Source organism: Helicoverpa armigera, chromosome 1 (assembly GCF_030705265.1).
Source record: "Helicoverpa armigera isolate CAAS_96S chromosome 1, ASM3070526v1, whole genome shotgun sequence".
NCBI lineage: Eukaryota > Metazoa > Arthropoda > Insecta > Lepidoptera > Noctuidae > Helicoverpa > Helicoverpa armigera.
In genome coordinates, this window is record NC_087120.1 from 2,654,387 (window position 1) to 2,681,935 (window position 27,549).

General features: G+C 35.4%; 1 protein-coding gene across 1 annotated transcript in view; it reads left to right on the forward strand.

Annotated features, from left to right (window-relative positions):
• The window catches only part of LOC110377565 (titin homolog), a 109,124-nt gene that overhangs the window by 30,540 nt on the left and 51,035 nt on the right, over positions 1-27,549 (forward strand). Inside the window, 3 exon segments of the mRNA XM_064037841.1 lie at positions 16,412-16,526; positions 21,518-21,691; positions 27,235-27,415. Of these exon segments, the coding sequence (XP_063893911.1) occupies positions 16,412-16,526; positions 21,518-21,691; positions 27,235-27,415 (470 nt within the window).

Consider the following 27,549-nt stretch of genomic DNA (forward strand, 5'->3'; position numbering starts at 1 on the left):
AAATTTTTTATAGAGGTAGTGTTATATTTTTAATTAATATGAATTTAAGTGTTTCGTTTTTGTTACTGGTGCTTTAAAATTTTATGAAGTTACTAGCTGTTTCATGTGATTTTATTATTTTCCTGTGGAAACTATGCTTCCCGTAGCCGGATAACATATTGTGTTATGCCATCCAGGGTTGGTTTATATTTTCCGTAATGTCACGAAAAAAAACCAGTTTTCTGAAAATAGACACAAGACTAACACCTAGTTAGGCCCATTTTCGCCTCCGTTTTTTGAGGATTTGAGAACCTCCTCCTTTTTAGGAATTCGGTTGAAAATTACCATTTACTTTAAATATAAACTTTTTAAAAATTCTTACCTACGTTTATTTGGTCGGAGAATTCAAGAGTTACTGTTATCGCATTTTATTAGAATGCCATTAAACCTGTTTATGCCATATACATCTGTCAATAGCCAGGATTGCAAGATGCTTGGACTCTGTCCAGCTTTTGGGAGTATTTGCGCAACTCCACGCTAGGCACTGAACTTTAGTTTATATGACATGTTGTTAAATTCCGTTTTGTAAGAGAATTTATCTCACCTGTGCTCGTATTTTGAGTGTACTGTAGTACTAATATATGTAAAATCAACTATCAGACTTGAAATTATCTTTGGGTTAAAGATAATTGTTTTATTTGTATGTTGAAAGGCTGCGAAACTACTGAACCGATTTGAAAAATTCTTTCACTTTTAGGAAGTTTTTGAAGAAGTATCTGTTGCCTGTTTGTATTTATTGCTTTATTTTTTATACTTAAACTAGACGTTGGTACAAAAAAATATTGGACTCTGTTAGCTGTCGTTTATTTTGTATAATAAAAGTTTATTAAATATAAAGTCATGGAAAGGTAACTCTCGCTGTGTGTACGTACTTATAAGTTATGCACTAGATTGTTTGTTTGTGTGAGTGTCTGCTGAAAGTGTGTGGTTGTTTATTTTTACAATTTAGGTATTAGTACTGGGGAATACTGACGACTTTTTTTGGTATGACATATTGCGTACGATATAACATAAGGAACATTTTGACGAAAAGTTATTAAGATTCTTAGTTGGATTTGGCGTTTCTTGCTCTATCGATCGGTATATTTGAAATAACGTTATATTTGTTACTAGACATGAAAGATACAAAACTAAGTCTGGACTTAACGTATGAGTAGTTCCCAGGGGAAACTAGTGAAACCGTTGGCAGAAGCTAGTCTCATGTATAGATTACGTGGCTACCTACTACATCTTACTGATTCACAAATTGTTTTATGACGTGTCCAAACCTGGCCTAGTATTACAAGTTGTCAATCACTACAGTACTAAGAGTTTGTTCTTCGCTTACGCAACTCTGAGTCAGCGATGATTCTTGTTATACTACACGCTATTGGCAGACCTTCTGAGTTTGTCTCCATCAATCTCAGTCCTTAGGTATCTAACGCCAAATGTTTGTGTTGTAGTGTAATCGTAATTATTGTTCATTTTGTCACCAGTTGCCACTAACTGTATTCCCTTTGGCAATCTTGTCACCATTAACGGTAACAAATTGAGCTGTCTTTAATTCTCTCACTGAAGTTATTAATTAAAGAAACTGTTATTTTCATTTCGTAATTTGATGTAGTAGATGTGTTTATAAGGGTGTAAAAATGATGTGTGGTTCTCCTTTGATTTTGGTAGACTTACAGATCTGAATGACATAAGGTAGATGCTACTTTTTACCCAATATAAGCCATGAGCAGAAGCGAGTAGGTAAAGAAATGAAATAAATTATCATTTTATGATTTTAGTAAGTTGGATAAGTTATCTTTTAATGCATTTTGAGATTACCGATTTTTTTATATGACTTATAAACTAAAGAAAAGACGACTGTGCTCAATCTTATTTACACGTAAAATCTGCTAGAATATTATATTCTTATAAACAAACAGTATGATCAACAAGTGACCCGTCTTTATGTTCAATAGAGCGTTCGCAATAATGTTACTTAGGTTTACGGCGGAATTCGCTTACGGCGAAAAGCTCTTAACGCTTGGTGGTTTATCTCACCGTATGGTCATACTGGTTGCCTATAGGGTACTACTCCCCGCATCCGGATAAAAAGCCTATCAGTCCTTGTTTATGGTCTACAATATCTGTGAACCACATTTTATTTTAATTGGTTCAGTAGTTTGGAGTAGATGGCAGATTCACTATCTCCAGTTTATTCGTTTTTAAACTGACTTCAAAAAAGGAGGAGGATCTCAATTTGTCGGGATCAATGTTTTTCTTTTTCAAACCTACTTAATGCATTAATTAAGCTATCTAATAGTCAAGATAGTGTATGTTACGTAACAACAAAATTAATTACCATCATAAACAGTTACGGCTCATTCGGTTCCAGCTAATTCCATATAAAAACATGCATGAAAATAAGGAAGTTTACAGAAAAAACTATCTCAAAGAAATTGGGGCGTTCCGTATCCGCTTCATTTCCACGCATTGCACACTTTTAGAGTACCAGCACACTGCAAACTTTAGTCGGCCGATAGGTTTTTTGGGCTAACAGATCAATATAGAAAACCATCAAGTATTTTTTATTTGGCCAGTATCAGACCGACTCAAAACTTTAATTAATATCAAGATTTTTTAAAGTAAAAAAATGCCAGCCATCGGGTCGACTGCCTTCAGACTGTTTAGTCTTCGGAATTTTAGTTAGCCGATAGCTGATTTAATTTTTTTTTTTTTTAAATCTTGTCTAGCCAATGTTTTCAGTCAGTCTGATACCGGCTAAATACCTGATCGTTGCTACGTCTGTACTGCCATTCCTCTTCATACTGATTTTTGAGTCCAAAAAAACTATCGGCCGACTAAAAGTCTTCAGTGTGCCCTCATACTTTTACCGCTACATAGTAGACTGTGGCTTAAAATAGTCAGTGACGTCTCAAAGTAATGTTGCATGCAAAGTTACAAAATAAGACTTTGTACCGATTTACCGGACACGTTTCGTTACGCGGAAGCACTATTTCGGTTGTATTTCGGAATTTTAACTGTTTTCGTGCGTGTTTTGTAATTTTAGATTTTGTTTACGTTTCCATTGTTAGTTTGGTTTTTTATAGAAGAAAATGTATTTAAGTCTATGTGAAGTAGCGGCTTCCCGCAATTTCACCATCGTCTCGTGACAACCACTTTTCGCAATCGGGTAAAAAGTAGCCTTTGTCCTTTTTAAGGCTTTGGACTTAGTATGAGTGTACCAAACCAAGCATTTGTATATTTAGAGTATAAGCCTGACAACGGACATAGTTGCTTTCGGATTTATAAATATTTGTAGTGAGAATATATTGTTTTTTTTTAATCAGAAAGTTTTGTAAAATGGAACATAACTTGGAGAAAAATATGCCCAAACAAAAAAAAATACAATCACATTTCAAAGTAACTTTTTAAAATGGAAATAAAATAAACCTACTTATTTAGGTACTAGTACAAAACAAACTAAACAGCAAAAAGGATTACGAAAATCAGAAAAAGTATCCACGCTTTTAATAGATACTAGGAGAATATCCCTCCCTCCCTCTAAAAAAGCACGTGAATATTTTTCAGTTTTCTGTGGCACTCTGTACTAAAATATTGAGTTATGAGCTAACGTAGTTTTGTGAAAAACAACCGTTTTGTTGATATTTTTCGTCGTAACCGCTAAATTGAAAACCCGGTCAGTACATGGCTGTCGTAACGTGGGTAAAGGGTACCTATACTTATGTATAATCATCGGCAAGGATATTGAGCCCTGACCTTCACCTGCGCAGAAGTGATTTATTGGTTTATTGCCTTAAGTGTACGGTGCGCAAAGCGATCCCCACTCTTCCGCCGAGAGCTCATTATCCGTGCCGATAACTATAAGTAATTCATATTCTTTGTTATTATTATCTGCCGATTGATTTTCCAAATAATCTATGGCGGGTGTAATTCCAGTCTAATCAGATGCAGCTAAGCAAGTGAAGTATTTATTTATGTCCATATTTAAGTAAGTTTAAGTAAGTTCTTTCGATTCAAATGTTTCTTGATATCTACCTAAGCTTTTTGATACAAATCATAATCAGTTAGGTTCATAATCGTCGGTCAAACATCGTAAGGTACTGTAGAACTTGCCTATAGTTCTTAACCACCGTAAGATGCATACAACACAAAGTTCCAGGCTCTGTAAAATGACGTAGATCTGACAGCCAGTAGCTCCTCACCTATAGATGCTTATTTTTATTTAATAGGAATTACAAACAGCATTAAGTATGTTAAATATGACACACATTGCAGTACAGAATATAGTCTACTCTAATATTAAAAAGAGGAAAAAATTGTTTCTTTGTGATGGATAAACTGAAATATAGCTGAACCTATTTTAAAAAATATTTCACTGTTTAAGGTTACACTCTTCCCGAGTAACATAAGCTATATTTTATGACGGTAAGGGTAGTAGTTTCCACAGGGCGCGGGTGAAACCGCGGGAAAACGGCAAGTAACAAATATGCTGCTCACGGTGATATTCACACAAACACATTAACAATTTTCCTTTTAATTAAATACTTATTAAAACAAAACTTTTGCAAGCTTAAATAAATAATTCGTAATATCGGGCGTAATATAAGTACTTAAATACCGTCATTAAATAGGTAGTTCAATTCGCGTAAAACTGTTCATGATTAAAACAATAGCTCGATGTGATTAATTTCATATTTTCGTTAATACGTACAAAGTTCAGTTACTTGTATTTCACTAGCTTCCGCCCCTGGTTTCTACCGTGTGGGATTTTGATTAAAAACAGCCCTTGCCTTTTCATGTACTTGTACCTATAGGCACGTTAATTTCGTCAAAAATGTTCAGTATTTTTACGTGAATGAGTACCAAAGAATATTCAAATATATTCCATTTTTACTTTGCTTTACTTATTTCTGTTGAATTTATTGTTATATATAGGTAGGTCAGTTATTTCATTCTAAACACACTCAATATTATAAATGCTAAAGTAAGTCTGCCTGTACAATGCCAGACACAACAAAACTCAGATATCAGTTTCTAATGACTAAATCCCCTCATTATAATGAGAATGTTCATAAAAAGATTGGTGTCGTCTTTTGTCATTCAATATCACATAGTTGATTAAGACATCGACCTTATTTGCTTATGTAGGCAAGAGTACCTACGCGAACACCACAAAGTTTTAGTCAGCCGATAGATGGTTCGAGCTCATAAATCACTACGAAGATGAATGGATGCACGTAACAATGATTAGACCGACTAAAATGTTTGATTTATTTCACGATTTTCTAAAAAAAACCTTTCACCTGTTTAGTATGCAGTGTGCGAGTAGGCTTATGAATATTGGCAGCCAATAAGTCTTTCTATAAATGGGCAATTAAATTTTTTTTTTTTTAAATCTGACTCTTAGTTCCTTAGATTACAATATTCAAGTAAACAAACTCTTCAGCTTATTTAATACCAGCTCGGTTTAACTTTCGTCCCGTGGGAGCTAATGCCCGTAGGCAAACGGAAAAACTGGACTGTGGAAGGATTTTTTAAATCGGTTCAGTAGTTTCAAAACCGTCAGATTACAAACTAACAAACAAAAAATATTCCCTCTTTATTATTATTAGTAAGGGTAACAATAAAAGGTCCATATTATAATAATAGAAATTGCTAGGTTTCTTTCCATGGTTTATTTGTAATTTCGATTTCAGTAAAATATTGTGTAAGCGTGCAAATTAATTCCATTGGATTTCATAATTGATTTACATTAAATTAATATCAATTTCGTTTACAATTAACGTGTATGTTGCCGTGTAATTCGAATAGATTTATGATCGATTAACAACTCGTTAATCGAAATCGCGTTTCGTTTTAATAAGCCTTTAATATCGATGTTTGCAATTAGGATGGTGTTTAATCGGATATTTAATCGATTTGATGTTAATCCGGGAATTATGGACTTACCTATGTATGTGAGTGAGGTACAGAAAGCCCATTACCTACCATAATCAGTCCTTCAGTAGATTGTCATTTGTCAACCTTATTAAAATAGTGGAAGGCTAATTTCCAATGAGGGTTTTCTAAAATGGCGTCCACGAGGTGGCAGCACCGAGTCGTCAGGTCCAGGTAACTGTCAAAGTGCTTATCTTTACTATGAATAGTGAACGATTTTAGTGTTGTTTTTATTTTATTATTAAAGCACTGCATTATTGTTTTACTATTGCGGTTGAGTAAATAAAAAAAACTAAATCATATTGTGTTAACAAATTTTTCAACAAGCTTTTCCTTAGTACCAGTGACTTTTGCACCCTCTCTCTTAGCTCAATTTTTAGTTCGGAAACCTTATTCTGACCGTAGTCCATAATAAAATCAATAACACTTCCAATATAACAGAATTTCAATAAACAATAAGTTCGGCACCTACAATTCCATACTATTTGACAGCTGTTTGGACCTGACGCATACGAAGCGCCGCCTGGCGGCAGAAAAAATATCGAAAACCCTCATTGGTAAAAGATAGATTCGGATAGGTTGACAATCTGTTTGCTTATGATAAAGTAAGACTAGCCGATTTCCCGCGGTTTCTCTTTTCGTCCCGTGGGGACCAGTGTCCGTACCAGGATAAAATATAGCCTGTAACTCGGGAAGTGTGTAGCTTTCCAACAGTGACAGAAATTTTCAAATCGGATCTGTAGTTTTGGAGCCTTTAGGGTACAAATAAAAAAATGATCCCTCTTTATTATATTAGTATAGATAAACGACCTTATTGCTAATAACCATAGGGCACATTTTCCCATGCACTAACAAATATGGATACGCAATTTTTAATTTAATATTAGGTTGGATGAGCAGCGCATGGTTTATGGTAAACTTTTCAAAAGTGAAGTTTGCACAGTGTTCAAAACGTTTTGCGATTTGAGCAAATAGTGCAAGTTAAATAAAACATTTTGAAGCTTTATTTAATTAATTAGCTATGTAAATATTGTATAATTATTTCGATAAACATGTTAGTTCCGGCATTTTATACTGGCGTTCATAATTTTGTGGCTATCAAAATAGTAGAGCTTACCACACTGTTTAACTACTAGCTATTTACATACATTGTGTTCCCGCGATTTCACTCACTTCCTGTGCAAACTGCTGCCCATACCCTGATAGAATATAGCCTATGTTACTCAGGAAGAGTATGGCTTTCCGAACAGTGATAGAAGTTTTCAAATCGGTTCTGTAGTTTCATGAAACACACACACAAAAATATTTTCTCTTTTGTTATGCTAGTATAGATGTGTAATATTTCTAGATTATACATACGTTTTGAATTCGTTTTTTTTGGCTAGGCCCGTAGGATATGGAAAATTCGTTCTTTTACACAGTCATATTTCCGCGCTCATGATCAAAAGGCGATCGGAGTCTCTCTACCTATATGTTACATTGCGACTGTCGAAATAATATTTCAGATGAAAATTAAGACAAAAAAATATTGGCAGGTATTTCATTACTTTAAATAAATATTACGAAGAAAGTATGAAGCATGATATAAATGAAAAACTTTGCTTTACAAACATGCTATATGCACCGTGGGGAATTATTTGTTTTTAATTTTGCACACTAAGTTTTCATTCATGCTCTATTCTCACATAGCTTTGGTAGTATCTCACACGGTGTGTTTAAAATTGCCGATGTTCTCTACGCTTAGAACTGGTGTAACTGTATACATGTAAATAAAACCAGACTGTAAATTTTTTGACAGCTGATTGTTTGATTGGTCTGATAAATCAGTCTAGAGATGAATGATATACCTAAGTAGGTAATGAGTATCCGATCAGTACCAGACTGACAAAAAAGTTTTCTTGGATTTACGATTACCTTCAAAACTGTCAGCCAACTATCAGTCGACAGCTTAGTTCGTGCTAATTTTTACGTATAAAAATCTACACGTGCCTCATAGTTGAGTGTTCTAAAAGTGAAAATTTCATTACAAAAACGTCCATCAAATTCACTCGTTTTGTGGTATGTCAATAATTCATTGAAGAACGAAATATTTCCCGAACTGACGGATTTTAGACCAGTAAGCCGTGACAGAGGGAATGAACCAGTTTTGAGCGGCCTAAGTTTCGTTTTGGCTGTACGTAGCAATTTTTAAGGTATTTCAACTGCGTTTGTAAAAAGAATGTTGGGATACGAAATATGGGTACTGGTAGATAGATTCCCGGATAGGATTTTTTGTTTGCTTGTGCTCTAAAGGTTCCGAAACCACTAAACCGATTCGAAAAAATGTATCACTATTGTGAAGGCACTCTATCTCTGGGTGACTACTACTTAGGTATATCTTATCCATTTGATTCTTTTCAACCATCAACCTCATCATTTTTTAAATTAATTGACTGATTTTTAATTAACAATCTTTACTAAAACTTGCTTCAACAATAAACTCCAAGAAATTTTCAATTTCGTAAGATCATACGCAAAGCTACACATCGGCCGTTTGATATGTTTACATTGATCTACTTTCTAAATATAATTCCTAATAGCCGAGAAAAGATAAAAGAATGTGACGCTAAATTAGAGATGTTTTACATTGATTAACAGCTCGTACTTAAATCTTTTTTACGCCTTATTTGATCTCGATTCAGAATCTCAAATTCCGTATTTTAGGCCGATTTTTATAAGACACTCGAAAATCAACCTTAATTTTATTGAAATAAAGTGCATATATGCTTGAACCTGACAAAAGACGCTCGCGAGCTCTCGAGCATTCGCGGGTGTATTCAAATAATTTTAAAGTTGATTTTCGAATGCCGTATAAAGATCCTCTACGCTGCGTTCCTCTCTACGCTCTAAAATGTCCATAAGTCCACAATTTTGGTATTCCGATTTTGAATTTGGTCGTGGTACGTTCCGTGGTACGCAGTGCATGCGTTGAAATGCACCCCGGCTGTCATGCTAAGACAATAGTTCGTCATGAGCCAGTAATTTTGCCAGCCACTGGCTTGGCGCCCTTCAAATTGATGCAGCCCTGCTTTGCACCTCTGCTTCATGGTAGGAACTTTGGACACCGCATTTGTTTTGGGTTTACACAAACGTAGGTGACTGGAAATTGGCAGTTTCTCTGTTATTTTCTAATTACTTACTTAAAAGCATTTTAAAACTGGAACAATTATCTACTTCTTCGAATACCCTTCGTAACATTTTTAGGGATATATCGATTTAAAAAAACTAAATAATAATTATTAATCTTTGATGATTTTCATAAACCACAACATTTCATAAATACTGGCTCCATATTTTTTTTGGCTTATTTAATTACAAAGTACCTATATGTATTTGGCTTGTAAACACAGCTGTCTGTTTCTACGTTCCATATCGAACAATTTCGAAATAAACTTAACGTTCCGAATCGCCCATCAGAACGAAAGGTCGGAATTAATGCACGGTTCATTATGGACGGATTCTGCCATTTCAACGTTTGATACCTGCTCCTGGAGGCTGTTTAGACATGACTCAGATTGTGGAACTAACTGGAAGCGACGTTAACACAAAATTCTAATTCAGCCTATTAACGAGTGGGGAGGAAGGCAGCGTAACAAATAGTTGGTTATAAATGTTAGCAACAAATGGTTCTAATCGTTACGCACACACGTGGCAGATTCCATACGTTTGGGTAAACGTTGTATAGGCTATCCCGCTGCACGGTGGATTGACGACTTGAAGTATGGTGATGATGATGATCATGACAGAATCGTCAAACATCAGCTTAAACTTGACGCACACCATGTACAAACGACTATGAGCTCCAAACATTCCTGGTAATCTTTTGTTGAGCAACATTGTTGATGAGCAGCAAGAATGTTGCTGGAAACAAGTACTTTGCCTTTTATTATCAACTCTGCAACACGCAGTATTGTCAGCAACATGTTGCATGCAACTCAGCAACATGATGCCAGCAATGTAGCAACATGTTGATGCAACTTTGTTTATAAACAAAAGCAATACCATTAGTACGGGGCTGTAGTCTCTTAACTTTGGCTTACCTTACTCTTGCTTTCGGAGGAAGGTACGACAGTGGCGTGTCCTGTAGTTTAAATGATTTAAGAGACGTGTTAATCAATTGTAGCGTGTGGAATATAGCGATATGCCTGAAGGCGTGTTAGCTAAAATTTGCTAGGATTTGAAAGTGACGGCCTCACTGACTCTCCGGTCAGAATTTTGTGTTAGGCACAGAATTTGGTGGCACATTTCAATGGAGTAATTTTCCTGTCTGATTTTCGGTTAATTTGTATTTACTTGTAGAACTGGTAAAATAGGGGATTTAAGGTGAAAGATAGTATGGGATATAAACCATTTTGAAACTAGAAGTAACTTTCTCAAGGTTTTTATTTCTTTAAAATGTTTGCTTAATATTTTTGTTAACAAAAAAATTTGTAATGAGTTATTTACAAGTTTTTTAAAAAATAATAATTTTATTAATTTTAATTAATTTTTTTTAAAGATAGTCCCAAACCCAGATCCCGGTTATTTCAAAACCTCATTGACATACCTAATTAAAAGATTTATATTATCATACGGTACACACGTGAAGATGGATCCCAAAATATCCACCGCGCTATCTCGCCGATAGATCGTAAGATGTATCGCAATCTTTAAACACACAGCACACTGCAAACTTTTGGTCGGCCGATATTTTGTTTGGGCTCACGTATTGGGCATTACAAAGATCCGCAGCCCTACTACAAAAACTTAAACATCTGTTGAACACTTGTATAAAAAAATTGTGACTGCAAAACTGACCTTATTTCAACGTCATAATCGGACATTTTTTGATAAGTGTTGAACAGACGTTTAAAAGTTTTTGTGGTATGACGGTTATAGTATTTAGCCGGTATGAGACCGACTGACAACTTTGATTGGAATCAAGATATTCTATTTCCAAAAATTGACAGCTGTTTGTTAACTGTCGGCCAACTATTTAGTCTGCAGTATGCTGGTACGTTAGCTACAAATAGGCACACTTGACGCCAGTAAATTTTTATTCCCTTGTCTTGTTTGGATCCATGAGATATTCACGGGATCTATTTAGGCGGGTTCACTGACCTCTTAATACCGTGCTCTATATAGACTTTGAAGAATATAAATTATCGGCAAATGCTTTTGTTGGAGAATATAAGGAAATGGTGTAGAAAGGTCTGTTATGTTAATGATTTTATGGTATATGTTTAATGGGACTAATTAATGATTATTCAAACATGACTGATTTCGTGAAAAGATTTATTAACGGGTTTTAAATTATGTGTTTTAAATTTCTTCATGAATCACTCCAACCTATTTTTGAAAAGTGCATAAAACGTCCTACACAACTTTATGAGATTGACTTGAACGGACAGACATACTTACGTTTACCCACGACTTCGTCTGCAGTGAATCAGCATATAGTTGATTAAGTTTTGGGTAAAAAATTATTTGTACCCATTTGTTAATCCAAGCTACCTTTACAAGGGTCTGTGGGATTGTTCGTAAGAGTTACAGCGGTCCTGGTACACAAAGGGCCTAAGAAAGAACTTGATGGGTTTTAGCCAGTAAGAGTCTGACACTCCCTCACTCTCCACCCACAGCGGGAGGGATTTGATGATTGCCCAAAAAAAGCTGCATCCACAACAAATATTATTATTGATCCATGCTATAACTACATGTGTATAATATTCCTTCGCGATGTGTGTAAATTGCGCAAGAGTTACGTTCAAAATACCGCGACATCAACAATGCAAGTTTTTGGCAATGTCTTCAGATGTTGACGCTCTCTGGCGTCTGAATACTTGTGCGTAAGAATTAATGTTTTGCGTAGAATGCTTTTATGTACACTGTGAACCAAAACAACAATTTAATGCTGGAATCTATTAGTAAATTTATCAGTAAGAATTCTTTCAATTTCTTATTGAAACCATCTAATATTGAACTGATGACGGTTCATCATCCTGCTCTTATCCTAATTTTATTTAACAGTAGGTCGGCGCAGCATGTTTTCTGCTCTTATCAATTCTTATCTTGAATTACCTTATTTAAAAAGCGGTTCAATTTTTGCCCTGAATGTAGTAAGTAGTTCCTGTGGTCTGGCCAATATTCCGTTGTGAGTGACTGAATGTTGAGAAACGAGAAGCTTGTTCAGCAGCAGATGCTGCTAAAATTCTGCGTTGGAGGCCTTCAGACAGATTTGTAAATAACATTAGGACTGAAAGAAACTGAAGTAAATAGAATATTAGCATAACGAGCCCTAATCTTCCTTCTTTAGTCCCAACACGCCTTCCTGCGTCTCACATTTCCCAACCATTAAAATGCCCTATAAATTACAAACTAGATCGAACACTAAACGTTCTACAAGCAACTACCAATCATTAACCACATTGACAGCCAAGAAGCTTTCTCAACAGATAACTGGGCTTCAGTTTCCGATCGCAGACAATAATTGGGCTACGATTTTGGCGACGGGCTGATATATCGCAATGATATTTATTTCGGGACGGCTTGGGGCCGCGTGATGAAAGGGCGCAAGGTCAGCTTGGCTTCCAAGCTGTTGAAGGTCGGCTGTTGGTCTTTTGTTCTACTCAGTAAATTCCGACTTTCCTTAGGCGGAATTTGTAGGTTCCAAAATTCGTAAGTTCATCAGTACGAATACAAATGAAAGAGAAAAAAAAATAATCTGTTATTCGTTTTCTTTTGAGGTATAAAGGCAGAAAATATCAACTTTTAAACAGCACATGAAAAAGAAATATCCTCAATTTTTTTTTACTAAGGTTATTTTAATATCTAGTTTTTGTCATTTGTAACAGTATTTTAGAGCACTTGCCATTGATCAGCTAGTGACAATTTTCTGCCTTATGTTATTAATTCTGGGTATGTCATAAAACTTCTTAGCAAAAGCAATTTACAGAATATATAACTTTCCTACTAAAAGTTTTCCTATATTGAACTTGAGAAGGTGTATTAATATAGGTAAACGTTTCTATGACGACGTATATTCTTTCTTTGTCAGCTATGAAGTTTGAAAAGGCAAACATTTCTATGAAATCGTCAACTTTGATATTGGGCCTGTAAAACTTGAGGCACTAAGGTTTTTAGGGAATAGTAATATTGTTAGCGGATTCCTGGTATCAATATATTTTATTTACCTTTTTCAGCTCAAAATAAATACGGAATATTTGACAAAACAGCAATATTCGTAGAGGTGACTTTTTTTAATATTGTAGGGGGTTTTCTGAATCTACTAAACAAATCAATATGCCTGCACCACTAAAACCACGTTATTTGTGTCAGAGAAGCCGGTATTACAGAAAATGTTATTCAACCATTTCTCCTAATAAAAACCGATTGAAAAAAGGTATTTATTCATTAATACATAGACGCCTAACTCTCAGCTGGTTTTTGGATTTTTATTTTTTATTCCCTTTTTTATTTTTATTCAAGTTTGTAGGTAAGTTGTAGGGAATAAATTAGTTTGTAAATATAGTAATAGTTTTAATTTTTTGTGCAAATATGTCATATAGAGTTTCTTGTATAAAAAGGTTGGATATAAGAGTAAACGAACTCTAAATACTAAGCATATATTAGCGTCCAATTCATTCCGCTCGTTGTCCGAGTCGGAAGGTCGTCAAATCTAAATACCACGCGACTGTGAAACGTAACTAGAAATAAATTAGTTTCAGTAGCCAACGGCTTCCATTCATCACGGAGTCATATCTATTTAGAACTATTTTCATGTGCTGAAACGTTTCTACAGGCCTACTAGTAATCTTTGACAAATCGATATTCCGAGCAACGTTTTTAGGGATCCGTACCAAAAGGGTAAAACGGGACCCAATTGTTTTCGTTCCTCTGTCCGTCCGTCCGTCCGTCGGTCACTCATGAACCATGATAGTTAGAGAGCTCAAATTTTCACAGATGATGTATTTTTGGTGCCGCTATAACAACAAATACTAAAAACTAGAATTAAATAAATATTTTGGGGGACTCCCATACAACAAACGTGATTTTTTGTCCGTTTTATAAATAATGGTAACGAACCCTTCGAGCGCGAGTCCGACTCGCACTTGGACGTTTTTTTTTAATAAATACCAATTTCCGGTCGTTCCCAATACAATGCCTATCTATTTTTTGACGTAAGCGAAATAATTTATCTAGAAAAAATATATGTCACGTTTTTACAAAAATGTACATAGTGCCTTATAATAGCTTAGAGTAAACTATTATAACTAAGCAAGGGTTGGTACATGAGTATTTCAGTGGTCCCCAAACTAAGCCATACTAGTTATCTTTGGGGCCTGAGTTGTTTTAAGCATGGTCTCTAGTAAGACAATCAACAGATAGAATATTGAAATCAGTCCTGAAAGTATTTGAGGCCTTTAAACGCAACTATGACCATTGAGTTTGTAAAAGTAATTCTAAAACAATTTTTGAGTTCCCATAGCATTCGTGCACGTGTTCCAACGAAACATTGACATCATGAAAACTATATGAGTATTTATTTGTGTATTGTTCGAGAATCCGATCGATATTAATCGATAATTCACAGTACCGCGGCATGTTGACGCCTTCGAATGCTTACGAGAGCTATTTTGTCTAGTGTGACGTCCATGCAATTTGAACGAATACTCGAATAGTGCGTAATCGATAAAAATAATCGAGAATTCAATCGATTTTTTGCTCGAATGTTGTAGTGGCTACGGGGTAAAGAACCAACCTCTCAAATATGAATGTGTGGGTTCGATTCCAGGTCAGGCTACCAATGCAACTTTCCTTGGTATGTATGTACTTTCTAAGTATATCTTGGACTCCAATGACAATTTTTCAGAGGGTACGTTAAATTATAGGCCTCGGCTGTGAACAGCTTTAGCAGTCGTTACAGGTAGTCAGGTAAAACACAGTTCGGTTAGACTGGAAGCCGACCCCAACATAGTTGGAAAAAAGGCTAGGCAGATGATGACTTAAATAATAGCCGTCTTACCACAAAAACTTTTTAACGTCAGTTTATGCCTTGTCTAAAAACATGTCACATTATGACGTTGACATATGGTTCATTTTGCAGCCAAAATTTTATTAGACAAGTGTAAAACAGGGTTTAAAGTTTTTGTAGTAAGGCCCTAGTGGTTTATAAAAACCGTGATAAAAATAAAAATAATCGAGAGATATTTATTCCATTTTTATTACTCAAATGTTTCTGTAATTGTCCGTAAATCAATTTATTTTTAGAACGATGTTCTAGGTCGTTAATTAATTTGATTTATTCTTCTCATGTCTTGAATAACAGACTGTTGTATAGATCTAGAGGTTGTATATCAAGGCAGCGACCTCTTTGTAACTCTACCTGTTTGACGTTTGTAGTCATTGTCTTTGGTACGCTCCTTGATCTTCTATGCGCATGCAAGCCCAGTTTGTCTTTTATATAAGAGAGGTAGCACAATGGATATGTTGACAATTTAATTGGTCTTTGGTCAAATATATTTGTAGTTAGGTATTACAAATTTAATATATGATGATAGGTTTTGTTTCTATTGTAAAATTGCAATACATTTCGCTAAGTGTTAGTAAGGTTGGTATTTTTAACCGTCAATGCGAAAATGAGGGTGTAGTAAGTTTGACACCTACGTGCGTCTGTCTTTGGCACCGCAGCTCCAAATGGATAAACCGATCATGACTCGATTATTTTTAAGTAGTTTCGTTAAGTATATAGGTAGGTAGGTAGGTCTTTTATTTCGTTACACTACTTTTTTTCGTGTAGCTTATAGAAATCTGTGTCTCATCGTGTCATTAAATGTATGTTTATTGTCTTTCATGTTCCATACGTGATCATTTAATGAATCATAGATACTTCAAGGAAATCATTTCATCTTTATGTTCAAATGTTTGTCATTAGATGAAGAATGTCATAAAGTAGTCCCATCTATATGTTGTAAAGGAATGAAAATCATATTAGTTTTAATGTTTTATAAATAAGATGAAGTTAAGTCGTAATCATAAAATTTGTTATATGTGCATTACATTTTTCATACCAAACTTACGTGTATTTTGTGAAGTTGATAGCTGTCAGTTTTGAACGGAAAATACGGTATTTTCCGTTCAAAACTGATTTATTATACCATAAACTACACTAAAAGACGGTCAGACTGTATGCACATTTGTCCTTTGTCTTATCATTCATGAAATTGTAAACAGTAAATTCTAGCATTAATTTAAAAATCAACAAATTCAAAAAGCACATACCAACTTTTTTTATTCATTGAATTAATACTGGCAAGATATATTTTTCTTTTTTACAGTCTTATTTTTTTTTATAATTACTGGCAACATAACCTTTTATACTCTTTTTTCGTGTTCTAATTTTGATTTTTTTTTTTCTCTGTTTACAAAGGAGTCGCGCGGGAACGTCGCTAGACGAACGGTTTCAGGCGTCCGACGACGCGGGCGGAGTCCGGCTGACGGTGTCGTCGGCCCGGACCGGAGACACCAATGTGTACACACTACAGGTGAGTCATTATTTTATGTATATCATAACGTAAGTATAGTGGGAGTGTTTCGTAATTTTCTGCTGCGGCTGCGGGATTGTTCGAAAGAGTTACCGCGGCTTTGGGACGTGAACCGTCTTACCACAAAAACTTTTAAACGTCAGTTTAAGACCTGTCTAAAAAAATGTCAGATTATGACGTTGACATATGGTTCATTTTGCAGCCACATTTTTTTAGACAAGTGTAAAACAGATGTTTAAGTTTTTGTAGTAAGGCCAGAAGGTTTTAGTGAGCAAGATTCTGACACACGTTACAACTATAGTGATAGGGGTAATTTGCTGATATCTAGCAAAAAAAATACGCTTCGTAACTTGTTTAAAATTAAAGTTGTAAAACTAACGTGTATTAAATTGTGCCTACCGGATAAATCGTGTTACCGGAGAAATAAAAGATTAAGGTAAATGTTTTTTTTTTCATTTACCTTAATCTTTTATTTTACGAAGTTCACTCTCAGAGTTTTTTCAGTATTACTGAAAATTGACATTTTCTACGGACTTCTATAACCTATATACGTTATTTTGTAATTTAGTGGAGGGAATGTCAAAATTCGATCTGTTCATTATCTCAAACCAACGGATAGATAGCTTATAGAAATCTACCAATAATTGTAACAAGTGAGCACGTTCCTCTACAGCGTACATTTTGATAACCCCATATTGTTAGCGCAGGATATTCTGCGACCATCCATTGCTTGGTAGACTGGCTTTAAACCACAGGACCGACTGTGACTATCTACATATTGCTTGTCTATCTGTGGAACATATAGAAATGTATGTATGTCCACTTATATCTGCCAGGACGGAGCTGGCAAGTCGACGTTTGAACTGAGTGCCTAGTGCGAGTTTTGCAAGTTAACTTTCTCGATGCGTAAATTATCATATAACTTATTGACGTAGCATTAATTTTAGAACTGTTTATTTAATGAAAGCTGTCATCGACACTTACTACTTACGAATACAACATTATAAACGCGCTCACTTGCGAAATAGTAAACGTCATTATCCGGAAAAATGAATGAACGTGCTATATTCCAAGTTATAGAGGTAATTACGTATCGAGAGCGTAAACTTACAAAACTCAGAATCAGCACTCTGAGTAAAACAAATGAAGAACCTTAGTAAATAAATAATAAAAAAAAACTTTAGTGCCTGTAAACGTAATAAAGTTGCAAGTGAATACATTGTCTAATTGCTTACTGCCTACCATTATACATAATCTTGTAAATCTCGACTTAATCCATCCTAAGGTTCGAGGGATCGATGTTAGCGATAAGACCGCCAAAAATGGCACAAACATACTTTAATTAGTATTAGGATCAAAAATGAAAAAAATTGTGTACCTAATAAAGTAAATAAAATAGCTATGTATCCCTATCTACCATTACCATGAGACGTAAAAAATACCGGCACACATTTAGTGTCAAAGTTACCTTTCGGAAATCCTACGAATAGTTCACGTCACGCTTTTCAGAGGTCAGTGACCGCTTGTCAACGCCTTTGAGGTACTTTAACTACCTATCCTTTGTGCAGTCGGTAACGTGTGCAGGACATATGGGAATGGTTAATCCATTATCGATCAGGTGTTTGTTAAATCTGACACTAGGGAACTAGTTATTGGGAATTTCGGATTTTTAGGGATAGGATTTTAGTCAACGTATTTTGTTTTTTAGTTAGTTCTTATCGGGTCTGTTTGTATCTACGTAAGCAGAGATTCTACAAGAACCTCTTTTCTGCAAAATGAGTTTGTTTTCCCTCTTTCACGGTCAAATGACTGAATTGAACGAGACGAGATTTGGGCTGGAGATTTAATTTATTATCTACTATTACTGATTACCTACGTCAATGTGCTATAATAATCTATAGATTCAGATTGTAAGTTGTCTCCTATTCCCAACTACGTCCAGTCTGGAACACATGGAGCGACTGCCTAACTGACCTTCTCAACCCAGTTACCCGATCAACCCTATACCTACTCTTCGATAAGACTGTAAAGCGCACTTACAAAACCATTTTACAAAGTATTTCTTTTTTTATTTGAAGAAGACAATTACGGTGGCTTTGTTAGAAAAGTGGTCGGAATTATAGCCCTTTAACAACATGATATGACCTAACCTCGAGGGGACATCGATCGTGTAATAATAATTGACAATAACAACAATGGCCGTGCTCTAGTACCCTCGTTCTCAAGAAAATTTACTTTATAAAACTACTATTTGTTTACTTAAGTACTTACAAGTTTGTAGCCTACTTTGTTAAGGACAAATTACTTTTTATAGGTAGGATAGCCTAGCTTTTAAAATATTTTGTGGAAAGAAAAAATTATGATGTAATGAGTGTCCCTTTTTTGAAAATAGTTTATTTTACTTGATCTGTCTGTCGAAAAGGGTTCAAAGTCAAAAACGTTTATTGAAAGTAGGCTAGTTTTTAGCATTTTTTTACGTCAAACTTACAAAAGGACAGCACCCCCAAAACGCCCCCCTTTCACCACTTCCTAGTGATATGGCTGGTATGGTTCGATTCCCGAAACGGTAAAAATATGTCTGGGTCTTATAAAATGGATTCATAAAGTATGTACATAAATATGTAGAGTATAGGTACATAGTCTATCAGTGGTGTTAGCACCCATAACACAAGCATGTCGATTCTATAAAATATCACAACTCACTTCGACATCACTCTCACTTCGACTTCGATCTAAAGGTAGAATTCCGTGGACGCGACAATAGTCAACCTATGAAAATGTATGGCACCGTTGCCGAGGCCCGTGACAGTCGCGCGCGGCCGACGAATTTCGTAAGCTGCTCGCGGCATTGTCAACAATTTAATTCTGGTTTTACTAAAATTCTATAGATGTTATTAAGCGCTAGACCATGTTGAGAAGCGTACGGCCGCGAGCGGCTCACGAAATTCGTCGTCCGCGCGCGACTGTCGCGGCCCTCGGCAGCGGTGCCATACATTTTCATAGGTTGACTTTTGTCGCGCGCGGCTGCGACAATCGCGACCCACGGAATTCTACCTTAAAGTTTCGTGATTGACATTGTCAAACTACACTAGCGCTACACTATCGAGCGTGTTGACAAGTTGAACTAAATTAAACTCGAGATTTTGACAGATCTGCCAAAATCTGTCTATCTATAGGGGAGGTAGGGGAGAGATGGGCAGTTGGGAGACATGATCAAATCAGAATAAAAGGGGGGTCCTTTTATTCTGATTTGATCATAGTTCATCCATAGACTATCTGTCATTTCTGTGAGTTGTCAAGAACAAACACTCGTAAAAGTACTTAAATATTTTGTTGCGGTTTCGGATCGTTATAAAGAGAAAACTAATGAAAAGTATGTGTATTTTCTATTATTAATGATTGATTGTCAAAATCTCCAGTTACGATTATAGTAAGTCGATGCAATCCACACCTATTATACCTCTGGAAGAGGTACTACAGCAATAGTTTATGGGCCCCACGTTTTTATTTTAGTCTAATATAACCGGGACCTACGTAGGTTGACAGGTAAGTAACTATTTTTTATTTTCTAGTTTTCAGTGCACATAAGATAAAACCGTTTTACTTAAGTTTTTTTACCGATTTTTTTTTATAAACTAAGTCAAAAGTGTCCAATGCTCCCTATAAATCTTTAGGAATTTCCCGTCGCAAACCATTATTTTTAACCCCCGACGCAAAAACGACGGGGTGTTATAAGTTTGACGTGTCTGTGTGTGTGTGTGTGTGTATGTGGCATCGTAGCTCCCAAATGGATGATCCGATTGTAATGCGGTTTTTTTTGTTTAAAAGGAATGTCATTCGGGAGTGTTCTTAGCTATGTTTGGTGGAAATCGGTTCAGGTCTTCAAGGTCATCAGCTCGTTTGTTAGGTGTGATAGGAATGTTACACGCTCAGTTTACTTGCAAGCATATGTGGGATCTAAAATTTGAAATACTAATGTCTTCTGAAACCACTGAGCTGGTCTGCTGTTAGGACACGAAGATAGGAGACGTAACCCTGAACTGCCTTTTAGTAAACCCATCGAGTTTGGGCTCGTTTAATTTGTCTTGACTAGTTTTCTTCATGTTTCTAATTGACGAGAACCTAATGCTGGAAATGGGATGTGGCGGATGAAACCCTAGAATGGTATATAACCCTGGATCAACAAAGGTCCATCTTTATTGTTTCTCAATCTGTGCAATTCTCCCAGAGCCAGTTTGTCATGAGGATTGTTAAACAGCTTCCTTTGGCTGAGATCGCATAATTATAGCGAACCCATCATAAAAAGAAGGAAAAATTAAGGAGCTCCTTTAAAAAACCTTGAAATAAAATAAAATTATAAATTTAAAAAAACCCCCGACCCAAAAAAGTACGCAATTATTATGACAAAATGTTATAAACGATAAACCCTATAAAAAGCAAAAAGTAACTTTAAACACTACGTAAGTACCAACTAAAGCATGTCAGACTAAATAATATTTTGACGTGTCGACGGTTTTATTTAAACCGTTTAAATATCTCGTAATGTTGAAACTGATTGTAATTTTTAGGATAGCTCTTTGATTTTATCTAGCCAAACATAAGAAATGGCAATAAAAGTTGATTATCTGTAAAATCTGATTTTTTATGCAATAAATGTGAAAAAGTGCCCATCCCTCCCCTACCTCCCCTAAAGTATGAAATGACATTACGAATCGAAGTGAAATGCGAGTTGTTGATCGAATTTTATAGAATTGCAAAGAAGGTAATACATCAATAGCTTACCATTTGCCTAATCTACTGTCTGAATGCGAATGAGCAGAAATGAGCGATCTGGATGCGAACGAAAAGTGACGCTAAAACAAAAAAACAGTCGTTTCCTTTTAGAATATCGGGACTTGACGCGATACGGCGTTTTACAGCGACCTTTTTAATTCGCTTCGGATCGCTTTGATTGATCCACACAGGACCCTTATACTTGCTACGTTTTTCAGGCGAGCAATGCAGCCGGCAGTGACACGAGCCGGGTGCGCCTGGAGGTGTGCGCTGACGAGGCACCCACAGGGGAAGACCCCCCGACCTTCCTGCGGCGTCTGCAGGACCTCACGGTGAAGGTCGGCACCAGGACCCGGTTTCTCGTGGAGATTGTCAGCTCGACTGAGTGTAAGGTAAGTGAATGATGATGTTGAGAAAAAATATGGCGGCTTTGCAGTGTATTTTGGTATAAGTATTTTTGTGTAGTGTATTGGGGCAAAATTCAAAAAAAAACAAAATTCATCAAAAAAGTTACAATAATTGTTTGGCAATGACCCTCAAACTAGGCTATAGCCTGTGTCTTGAGGCTCCGAAATAACCATTTATTAATTATTAAAAATGTAGTTTTCGATTGACAAAGTTGCTAAGTTTGTTCGACCAATTAAAATTTAGCAAACATAAAGATTTTTTCGCTTATTTAGGTAATTCACGATGAAGTAAACTTTGAACTATAAGGATTGGTTGGAGGCGCTTGCGGCGTCCCTTTTATCCGGCGCCCTGGGCCGTCACCCAACCGCGCCTACCCTAAAACCACCTACCTACTACCCTAGTACAGCTAATAATTATCTTATTTATACATACTTATTCAATATCACTTATTAAATCTACATATAAATAAAAACCTTGTCATACTTCTTACAAAAAAAGAGTTTCATCTCTGTGACCGACATTTGGCACTAAAATCTCTTAACTCATTAATTTACAACTGCAGCCGTTCTATATAACTGATATTCAAATAATGTTTCATTAAAAACTAATTTACAGCGTGCGCCGAAAATAGTGAGCAGCGTAGTAATTCTAGCGCAAAAACATGACTTTCAAATAAACGTCTATGACATAACAAGATTGAGTGCTTTTTAAAAACAATTTATTGCTAAAAATATATTATAAGACAGTTGAAAACAACTATACAATCAAACAAATATAAAATCAGCCCACGCTTTTCCTTTTTAATGTTTAAAATAAATAGTAATAAAATAATTTTGGAATACAACCGTATAGAATTTACTAAGCTCTCCGTGAAGCTTGCTTGAATATGGACCAATGTCCATTGAAATGTAGCCAAAATCGTGGACAGCTGGAGTTTGTAGGTTTACAAATCAACAACTTTTCTTTCGCGTCTCGACTAGTGTACTACCACAGAATAAATATGTACAGTTGTGAAGGGACCTACTTACGAGTTACGTTCGTAAAAATGTCACTCACACACGCATGTGCATCGACGAGCTTTCACCGGCGCTATCGGTGCTGTCAGTACTGAGTGTCGTGTATCGAGCACATGCGTGTGTGAGTGATATTGTTACGAACGTTATTACGTAGCTTCACAACTGTTTACAAGAGAATATATTTAAATTGTGGTACTACCCACGGTTCGCCGTAACACATTTTCATTAAAGTCAAGCAGGAACCTTGAAACACATCGGAATGTCCAAGAGAGTGCTCATGACATAATTCGTCTATTTCAAACCGCATCCGCTAGGTATTTATAATCTGTTATTCCGTTCCCGCGCTTTCATTGACAGCTCCCGGAAAAACAAAGATGGCGTCAAAGGGCGCGAATTAAGAAAAGAGGTTATTTATACATTCATTTGCGCGAATTGTTTTATTTAATTATTATCTAGACACACGGCAGTGTGTCCGCCAAGTTCGAGCAAAAAAAGCGACACACCGGCCGTGGGTTATATTACACGAACCATTTCGGGCCAAATTCGACCCCCCTATAACTCAAAATCTATTTTAATTACACATTTCAAATTTCTAGTATCTGTTGAGATCCCCTCACTTATCTAAAATACAAAATTTCATTAATATACCTATTGTAGGTCTTGAGATATTGACGTCAGAAAATCGCTATTTTTACTATACACTCACTGACTGATTCACTGACTCACTCATCAAAAACCTAGACCACTTCCAATGGTCGTATTGACTTGAAATTTGGCATGGAGGTAGGTCTTTATGTCAAGGTAAAGGGAAAAATCTGAAAATGGCCAAGTGTGAGTCGGTTTCAAAATAATGAAGGTGTAAAATACCCAGTGTAAATTTATACCCCTAAGGAACTAAAACGAACTAAATTTATCTATATTTATATAATATATCTTCGAATGGTCGTACCGATCTGAAATTCGTTACAAAGGTTTGTATTTAGTCAAAATAAAAATCTGAAAACGGCCAAGTGTGAGTCACTTTCGAAAATAACGAATGTGTAACTTTGATCCACGAACATAATATATGATAACATGTCATGTCAGTCAGTTGGTAAATCTAGTCCATTTAGTTAATCTAGTTCATTTTTTTGTAAGAAGCATAGTGCATATTCAAAAATCTGAAAGATAGTATAAATGAGACATTTCCTTAATTAACTTAATCATAAGAAAAAAATAAAATAAACTACCTTACAAAAATAAATGAAATCCCACCCAAAACAAAAATGTGAAAGGCTGCCAAGTTCGATAATATGGAAATCCTTCGCCTATAAAAGAAGTGAGATCTGAATAAGTACCAAGTTCCATACACATACCTCAGTTAAAAATAGTTACTTTTTAATAATGTTACTTGGCAAGTTTTAATAGAAAATTAAATACTTGATTCATTGCGTTTAGTAGGTTTATAACAAGGTGTGTGAAAACTTGCCAAGTAACATCATTAAAAAGTAACTATTTTTAACTGAGGTGTGTGTATGGAACTTGGTACTTATTCAGATCTCACTTCTTTTATAGGCGAAGGATTTCCATATTATCGAACTTGGCAGCCTTTCACATTTTTGTTTTGGGTGGGATTTATTTATTGTTGAGCCTAGTTGCCATCAATAAATAAGTTTTAATATACATATTTAATTAAAATGCTTTGTTTGTACCATTTGAAGAGTACTTCTATAGATTTTGTTGAAATACAATCAATACTAATATAAGAAAGAGGGAACTATTTTTGTTTGTTTACACACTAAAGACACGATTTGAAAAAAAAATTACCGTTACAAAGATACACTCTTCCCGAGTAACATAAGCTATATTTTATCCCCGACAGTAGTCAGTAGATCCCACGGGACGCGGCGGAAACCGCGGGCGAAAGATAGTTATGAATAAAATTGGCCACTGTTTACTATGCAATTAATTAATAACTTTTAATGAGTTGTGTGATTTTATAATAGCTTTGGAAGCCATGTGAGTGGCCACATAGTACTTACTATCAGTTCACAATTTTGATCAACATTCAAACAGTGTTTGCTATAATATTGTTGACTGGTTACATACCGTGGTGTCACCACCATTTACTTTTTTTAAGCTGTTAATGATTTGATCCTTCTTCGTGTGAGAGAAGACCTGTGCCCAGCAGTGGGACGATAAAAAAGGCTGTAACTGTAATGATTTTATGTAAACTACTGTAAACTATTTTAAAATGTCTTCCTACGAAAATTATTAAAGTACCTAAAGTTAAATTCCTATCTCTAGCCGCATGAGTGATTTCGCCGATTTCCAAAATTCGCACAAAGCGCTACTGTTCGAAAAAAAAATGGCGCGTCACTGCGCCAGATGGCCGAGTTCACAAGATGTTTTTTTTTATGACTCATTGGTAACATAAGCAATCTCAAGTGTTGTTTTTGTTCAAGCTAATGAATGACTCTTTCAAGTGGTATCAGGTTTTTGTTAACATTGAGCTTCGAATGTTTATATTTTTAGATGTAAACAATGACTAGTTAAAAAAAAAACATTGTTTGACCTTGTACAAAAGAATGTTTTTAAAAGCTGAATTATTAAACCCTTAGGTTAAAACTCGCTTGCACACACAAAGACTATATTCTTATTGTATAATAACACCGTAATTAATACAATAATACGTACAAATAACCGAAATAATGATTAAATTACAAGGACAATCTTCCGCCTAACGCGCGAAAACCAACGAACGACTGACTTTGACATTATTTTTTCAATCCGAATGAACTATTGTGGAACTATTGTCGTATTCTTAGCATGAAGAAATGTATTAAGAATCGTGTAGAAAAGAGAAAAGGTATTAAAACACCGTGTAATAGAAAGAAACAAATATATTGTGATGTGTATCGCACTGGAACGCAAAAAGGGACAAAAGTCACTTGGGTGCGCTTTACTGTCAAAACGAAAAAGGGACAAAAGTCACTTGGTAGCGTTTGAGCGGCTAGTAAGCTAAACAACAGATAGACAGAATATTGGAAACGGCATCTAACTACCGTTTATAGACACACAGATCTCATGTAAACCCTAGCATTTCAATTAAGCCGAGCTCTGATGATGGCCATCAAAATAATAAGCTGATAATCACACAAAGCGATGCAAAACATTGATAGCATTATCCATTACGGACTAACTGTAATACTGTTATATTGAGATACTTAACTATACGTGTAATGTATAGTGTACAGATGCCAGTATATCAAGTATTTCTTTGATAGATGATTAACTTTTTCTTTATTTAAAGTGTAGGGCTGATATATGTAATATCTAAGGCTGGAGTACCTAATTCTTTTCATAAAATAATACATACATGTAAAATAAAATTATATTATATAACATCTTAAATTGATATGTGATTGATTGATTTAAGAAATTATACAGGATTTTTATTTAACGTTGTATTTAGTTATGAAACATTAAAAGGATACAAATCATTGGCTAATTATTTTTGCTTTAGCGAATTCAAATTGGGGAAATGTTATTAAGTTAATACGTATTTAACGTGTTTTGTGAGAAGCACTCCGCGCAACCGGGTGAAAGTCTCAGGCTCTAGACTCTCAGGGTAGTAGGTACATTAAAATCATTGGAGTGTAGGGTAACAGACTGACAGAGTTATTTTCACATTTTCACATGATGTCGTACTAATTATTAGCCAGATTCTATTACCACTGTCACTAATTTAAAATAATTGAAATCAAAAGCTAGACAGTTGCTATTCACAAATTTTTCAAATGTAGGTAATACAACACCAATATTTTGTAGCCCGCAATCAAAAATGTATTGAAAGCTATATTTCTATAGAGTTCTAATTAAAATGACATCGGAGTTAATAAACAGTATTTTTTATACAGTATTCCTGGAAAATTGTAATTAACAACCTGATGAGCAAATGCGAATGTTTTTAATTAAAATTTTGTATTGAAACCGTTAGAATATGAATGCGTGGTTTTCATACAAAAACCTTTTGTAACCTGAATGTTTTTTACAAACAAAAGCGGATCGAAAATAATTAGTTGGTTATTTTTTAACAAATTATTTATTTTATAATTTTGAAATATGGGTTTTTATTTTTACCTAAATCACCTAAGTTCCGTCTTTACAGAGAAATAGAAAGCCTAAAATACTGCCCAAAACGAATTGCCTAAGCGACTGTACCTATGTGCCATCTTGCGAAATTCATTCCAATGAAAAAACAAACGCAACTAAGTATTGTTTCCAGAAATTGATGCTTTTCAACTTTTTAATTATTATAATTCTCTTAAGGCCTCAGTTCACACCGACAACATAGCTTTGAAAATTGATCGTGAAAATTTAAAGTAAGAAAAACTAACGTTTTGTTGTCGATGAACGTGGGCTTAAGTTAAAATTTTCAACGAAGTTATGCTAAGGCTGCGCCTGGTTCGTATAAAATACAAAAATAAATAAACCCTTTATTTTTACACAAATTTTATTTGTTCACCCAGGTGACATGGTTTCGCAATGAACGTCGGCTGCTCGAAGCTGAGCGGGTAGCCCTAGCTCGGGACGGCAACTTCTGGTGTGCTGACGTCGCCGCCATCAGCGTGGACGATGCCGGCCGGTGGACGTGCACTGCGGAGAACGCTGGCGGACGGGCCAGCTGTTCTGCTCATCTTAATGTGCTTGGTAAGTGAAGGAGGTATAATATGAGTAAGTCAGTCGACTGTAATGAGGGATGTAGGGGACGTGAGCATAGGTGGATTGCGACGATAGTTCACGATTTATAACGTATATAAATTATAATTTGTCAGAGACACTTT